Source organism: Cynara cardunculus (genome assembly GCF_001531365.2).
Source record: "Cynara cardunculus var. scolymus isolate 2C chromosome LG 9, CcrdV1, whole genome shotgun sequence".
Lineage (NCBI taxonomy): Eukaryota > Viridiplantae > Streptophyta > Magnoliopsida > Asterales > Asteraceae > Cynara > Cynara cardunculus.
Window position 1 is genome coordinate 11845450 of NC_037536.1, and position 6133 is coordinate 11851582.

A 6133-nucleotide genomic window follows, 5' to 3' on the forward strand; every position below is an offset into this window, starting at 1 on the left:
ATACGTATGCATAGTATGTGTGTATGTGTGTGTGTGTTTTATATATGCACAATATGTGTATATGTGTTAGATATGTAGTGCACGATGTAGGATGAAGGAGTGGTTCATTCGCGTCCTTTGAAGATGGTTTTATACTTTTACTGGAGCCATAAATACTCTACACTTTTGGCTATGTTGGTGAGCGGTGGGGGAGTATCATCACCGTGTATATGGAGAAGAAAGGTTTGTTGATCGGTGATAGAGGGTGCTGCTGGAGAAGACCACCGAAGTGGATTTGGGTTTCGATGTTGGTCGGCGAAGGAAGGTGCTGCAGGAGAAACATAGATGGAAGGTGGGGCGGGGTGGGGTAGCTACTAGAGACGGTGGTTGATAGAGACGGTGGTTGATAGAGACGGCGGTTGTAGACGATGGAGAAGAAAGGTTTTGCGTGCGTATGTGTATAGACTTGGGATCATGTGACGTGAGACAACCTTTTTACACTTGAAACTTCACAGCATGAAGATTCGGCTTCTTTTTACCTTCACAATATTTGAGAACAATAACTAAAAAATAAATTGAGACACCATGTGACTAAGACGCTGAGAAGATGACGTATATCTTTTTTCGTAATTTGAAGAAAATTATACAACTATCGCGGATTTATTCTCTTAACACCCAAATACGCGTAAAGAATTCATACAAAGAAACAAGCACAAGATATAGAGATAGAGATAGAGATCCACACAAAAAGTGAAGCCAAACCCAGGCAAGAAACACTCTGAGAAAAAAGCTTTTTCTTCAGTTATCCAAGCAAGAAACTCCCTTTCTGATCATTTGGCTTATTGAAAACTCAAAAGATTTCCAGAATCAAGATACCCAGCCGTTACGCTATCCGGGTTGAACTTCAAAGACTCTTTCCAGATGAGCTCTTTCACGTCCTCCTCACTTAACGACGCTTGCTCGAAATCAAACACAAAAGGCGATGGACAGATGGGTTCCTCATTGATTTCATGGAGATTTCGCAACAACGGATGGTTTAGTGCTTCTTCGACTATAAACATGTCATACAAGGGTAAATTTGTCAAATGAAGCCAGAAATAGATGTTTTCGTAGCGTTTTCCGGAGAACAAAAGGCTTACCAGTTATGCGTTTAGATGGGTCGAAAACTAACATTCTCTGTGCAAGATCCATTGCCACAGGGGACACATTCGGAAATTTTTGCTGAAAGGACTTCTTTGGGACATGAGGAAGCTGTTTAACGTACCTCCGAGCATTATCACTTCTAAGAAATCCAAGATCCGAGTCATCTGGAGAACCTAGAAGCTGTATCGAACAAAGGGAAGAAACAATAAGCACTAAACCAAACAAACACAATATATCCCACCAAGAGGTGGGGTCCAGGAGGGTATGATGTACGCAGATTTGACTTTTACTCAAAAAGTAAATCAGTTGTTTCGTGAAGAAACCAAAACACATTTGTTGTTGGTTACCCTATTCATCCCAAGACAAGTGATATACTTCAAAATTTTGATCTTAACTCCAACAGAACCCTTTTGCTGTTGGAACTTGTGCCTGGTGTGTGGTTAACATGATGGTTTTCGAGGGTAGATTGGTAAATTTGCATTAGAAAACTTATCAAGTGCCAAAAAATACAGTTGATCAATGCCTAGCTACAGTTGGATATGGGAGAGGGGGGGGGTGACTGCCACTACAACATAAGCGGCTTTATAGGACCAAACAATTATGTGTCCTATAAAGCAATCTATTAGAAAATTTAGACATATTTTGACGTCCTATAAAGCCGATTTTGTTGTAGTTTGTCATTCTATAATCTACAAGTCATAATCCAATGGCAATTGATGTTTTACTTTCTACCAAAATTTATGACAAAAGACGTCAATAAGGGCAGATAGGTACCTCGGTTATAAGCGCCAACTGCTGAACATAATCTTTTCCAGGAAAGAGAGGTTCCCTCAAAAGAATCTCCATTAAGATGCAGCCAACTGACCAGATATCAATGGCTGCAGTATACTCTGAACAGTTTAGCAACAATTCAGGTGCTCTGTACCATCGAGTCACAACATATTCGGTCATGAAATCTGTCTCAGATGTCGTTCTCGCAAGCCCAAAGTCGCAAATCTTAAGATCACAGTTGGCATCAAGGAGCAAGTTGCTTGGTTTCAAATCTCGGTGCAAAACATTTGCCGAGTGTATGTACTTCAGTCCACGCAATAACTGATACAGAAAATACTGCCAAGTGCAATAGATACAAAAATATTATCAGTTTCAATAAGAACTTTATTAAAAAAAAAAAGACTTGTTTAAAATCACAAGAAAAAAAGGATTTTTGAGGGTTAGGATGGAAATCATTGCATACGGTCCAAACCAAACTAGCATATCCCACTCGAAATCAGAGTCTATAAATGAGGTTTCCAAAATCATTTGATTTCTTCTCTACGTCATTTGATAAACCAACTCTTTTGAGTTTTGACCAATCTATTCGCTCTTAAGCACTTCAGATCAATCCCTCCCTTTTTTTACCGCTTCGATTCTCTATATAAATTTGCTTGCATTTTAGCAAAAAACCCGAATGGAAAAGAGAAGTGTTCAAAAAAAATGGAATGCAATTTTCATAGGAGATCCGAAAAGGACGAGTTGCAGGAAGCAATTTTGACAACAGGTTGAAAAAATCTAAGATTGGTAGTCTATTAGTGATTCAAGACAAAATCCGTTGGTTTCTCTTGTCATTTTCTCTAGTTTTAATAAGGGTGTTCAAACACTTATGTCATGTAGACAAAAACTAGATGCCATGTCATTAACTTGCTTTAAAAGATTAACAGTGTCGTGACCAAACCAAACGAACCCAGTATATCCAACCCGAAGGTAGACTAGGTGGGGGGGTGGATGTATGCGGACCTTTTATCTGTCCCAAGGGCTAAGAGGTTGTACCTGTGAAGACCACCGACTAGCAATTCAAATGTAAAAGGAAACAAGAGTGCTAGAGACAAATGGAAAAAAGTAGCAAAGTGTGTGCAAGCATGCAACAGGTATGGTAAATAGAAATGACTGCTAATAACCAAGGAAACACAAACACAGAACTGACAACTACTAGATAAAGATTCCCTCCTAACCATCTTATGGCATCGCAAGCCTATTTGTCGGGACCAGGGACGGATCCAAGGGTTTTTTGTGGTGGCATGTGCCACGGTTTTGTTCCTCCGTCATAGTGGATATAATATAGGGTCGTGAAAAGTATCACTGTATCAATTTGTTGTGTGTCACGATATATATTTTGAAACGACAATTAGAACACCATTTTTTTCCTTGGTAGAGTTGGTTTGCAATGTTTTTCTTCCATCTCAGGCCCAAGTTCAAATCCTGTTAGTGTCATTTTCTTAGTTTTTAGAATTTAATTTCAGATTTGTTATGTTTCTGGAAAAAAAATTGCAATAAAAGACTTGAACACATAACCTCACATGTGAAAAGAAATGAACTAACCAACAGACTAATGATGATTTTGTAAAAAATATCCCTATATCTGTTTCTTGTAGTCAAATGGTGCAACCACTTGAAAAAATCCGTCCCTGGTCGGGACCCTTGTCCTTCCCTTCTTTACCTAGCTACTTGTCCCTACCAAAATCCGCTACCCTAGTCTTGTATCTCCAACAATTCCTATCAGAAAGATGATAACTCTAAAAGTGGTATTTAACTTACGTTTTTAAACTTCAAGGAAGAAATGGGTCTAGAGGGTGAAATTCATTAGTATAAATGTAGGCAAGACACCTTAAAAATGGAGGTATGATACCATCCCCACTACATGTCATCACACATTCAAAGAGAAACAATTGCATATAGAGGGTGTCCAGGCTAGCTTACACGCACCTCAACTAATTTCATGGGATCCTGAAGATAACAGCCAGAAAAATCCACAGTGGCCCTGGGGAGACTTGCACCGGTAACCCATGGGCCTAAGAAACATTGCATTGCCAAAAGAAAAGGTGGCATACTAGTAATCTCACTTGATCAAAGGAGAAAAAATATCATTATAAAATCAGAACATTGAGTTGAATGGTGGGTGGAATTCGTATTTCGAAAATAAAAAAAAAACCCGAAATGCATCCCAGTTTTTTTCTTTCCCTTGCCCTCTCCCTCTCTAGTTCTCCCGTTTAAGGTCCTGAGCATGTGTACACATATGGAAGAACATCAACACCTTTATAAGTCATAACTATAATGGACGATGGTGCAACCTAATATAAATAACACATTTTCATTTGGAGAATAGTGACCTAGAGGCGGACCTAGAATCTTTTTCAAATTGTGGCACTATTTGACTATAGAAAACGAAGCTATGGATATTTTTTACAAAATCATCGTTGGCATGTTGGTCAGTTCCTTGCTTTTTGTATTTGAGGTCATGTTCGAGTCTCTTATCCCAAAAAATTCAGAAACATAATAAACCTGAAATTAAAAGCTAAAAGCTAAGAAAACGATACAAATGGCCCATGGCACCATATGCACCATAGTGGGTCCGCTCCTGTAGTGACCAATGGTAGTTCAATCTTGAATGAAAAGCATAAATAAGGCAACTCAGAAGTATCTGCTACTTTTAACCTCACCTGACAATGGTCGTCTGTCAATAACTGAGAAGAACGAATAATCTGATGCAGATCAGTATCCATCAACTCGTAAACAATATAAACATCATTGAACTTCTCTTTATCTGGTGGCCGTATGATGTCTTTAATTTTGACAATCTGCAAATCATCGACAAAATTAGACACTTTGACTTCATTGATCCCAAAAAAGATTCAGCTGTAGCCACATCAACATGAACCAAAAGGTTTATGGCCCAAAAACCATAATTCATGAAAAAAATCTACATACATTTTCATGATCCATATGGCAGAGGAGTTTGATTTCCCTCAAAGTTCTCTTAGCATCAATCCTGTTATCGAACGCATTCCCAATTTTCTTGATTGCAACTTCTTCCTTTGTTTCAGAATTTTTAGCACAACTGTAGTAAGAAATGTTATGAAATCAATACAAAGCAATCAACCATTTGCAATGGAGCAGGGGAAAACATTCTTTTCAAGCCAAATTATAGAATCAACAAGTGATAATTTCTCTTTCATAAGTGCTTCTAATCCAATCCCAGTTGAAAACCCTATAATCCTGAACAATTTTCACCATCTATTCTGAGAAAACTAAAAGGAAAGAAGCAAATTCAAGAAATGAGTTGCTTCCATTAATTGACCTACAAATCCATGAGAACCACCAAAACCCACTATCAAACTTATCACAGATTCTTGTAATATAAATGATAAGAGCTAAATTGAGATAATCTCTCTTCAAAAAGGGAAACCAAAATGGTAAATTTGACAATTTGACACATAACTTGAGGAGCTGAGGAATTGATTTCACATAATCAATCAAGAAGACGAAATTGGGAAAGCGAATGATTACCAAACGATGCCGTAAGCACCACGGCCAACAGGTTGAATGGGAGGAACGTATTTAGAAGAAACCTCAAATAGGTTTCCAAGTACACTGTAGTGTATATATTTGCCGCCGTATGCCGGAACTCCTTTCAACACCACACCTGGACCTCCGCCTTTGGATTCATGGCGGTCCATCGATTCTTTTTCGCTTTCTTTCTCAAAATCCAAATATGGGAAATGATCAGAGAGTCGAGATGTGAAAAGGGGTTATAGCTTTATTTCAAATTTGTTGGCTGATTACCGGAAGAGATTTATAATGAAGGGTGGGTGCGAGGAGCGGATGAAGAAGGGTTTACGATTTTGAAATGGGAGGAGGGTCCCTTTGTCCCCATCTTTTTCACATTGGAATTTTGAAATGTCAATTCTTCTTGGTCCTCCATTTTTGCATGCTTTCTTAGTCAACTTCTGAAAGTCGATTACACACTTGTTCGTGGAATCAGACCTTAAGAAATTGAAAGGAAGAGTCCCAAATGAAATGTTGACTCATGTATGACTTGTTGATCGGGATGGATGTGAGTCATCTTTCTTTGTTTATTTGAAATACAGCAAAAAGATGAATTTATAAAAGAGTAAAGTCTACGATTTATACAAGAAATGGAAAATCAGTCGATAAATTTTGCGAACAGAGGAAAAAAGCCACTGGCAGGAAGAAACAA

At 38.3% G+C, this 6133-nt stretch overlaps 1 protein-coding gene across 1 annotated transcript; it reads right to left on the reverse strand.

The window, feature by feature from the left end:
- Positions 1–579: 579 nt before the first annotated feature.
- On the reverse strand, positions 580–5767 carry LOC112517609 (mitogen-activated protein kinase homolog NTF6-like). The gene is made up of 6 exons (XM_025124952.1): positions 5443–5767; positions 4864–4993; positions 4596–4733; positions 1897–2229; positions 1119–1302; positions 580–1030 (listed from the first exon to the last, which is right to left on the reverse strand). The coding sequence occupies exons 1-6, from the start codon at positions 5610–5612 to the stop codon at positions 819–821; spliced, it is 1167 nt and encodes a 388-aa protein (XP_024980720.1). The 5' UTR covers positions 5613–5767; the 3' UTR covers positions 580–818.
- Between the last annotated feature and the right edge of the window lie 366 nt (positions 5768–6133).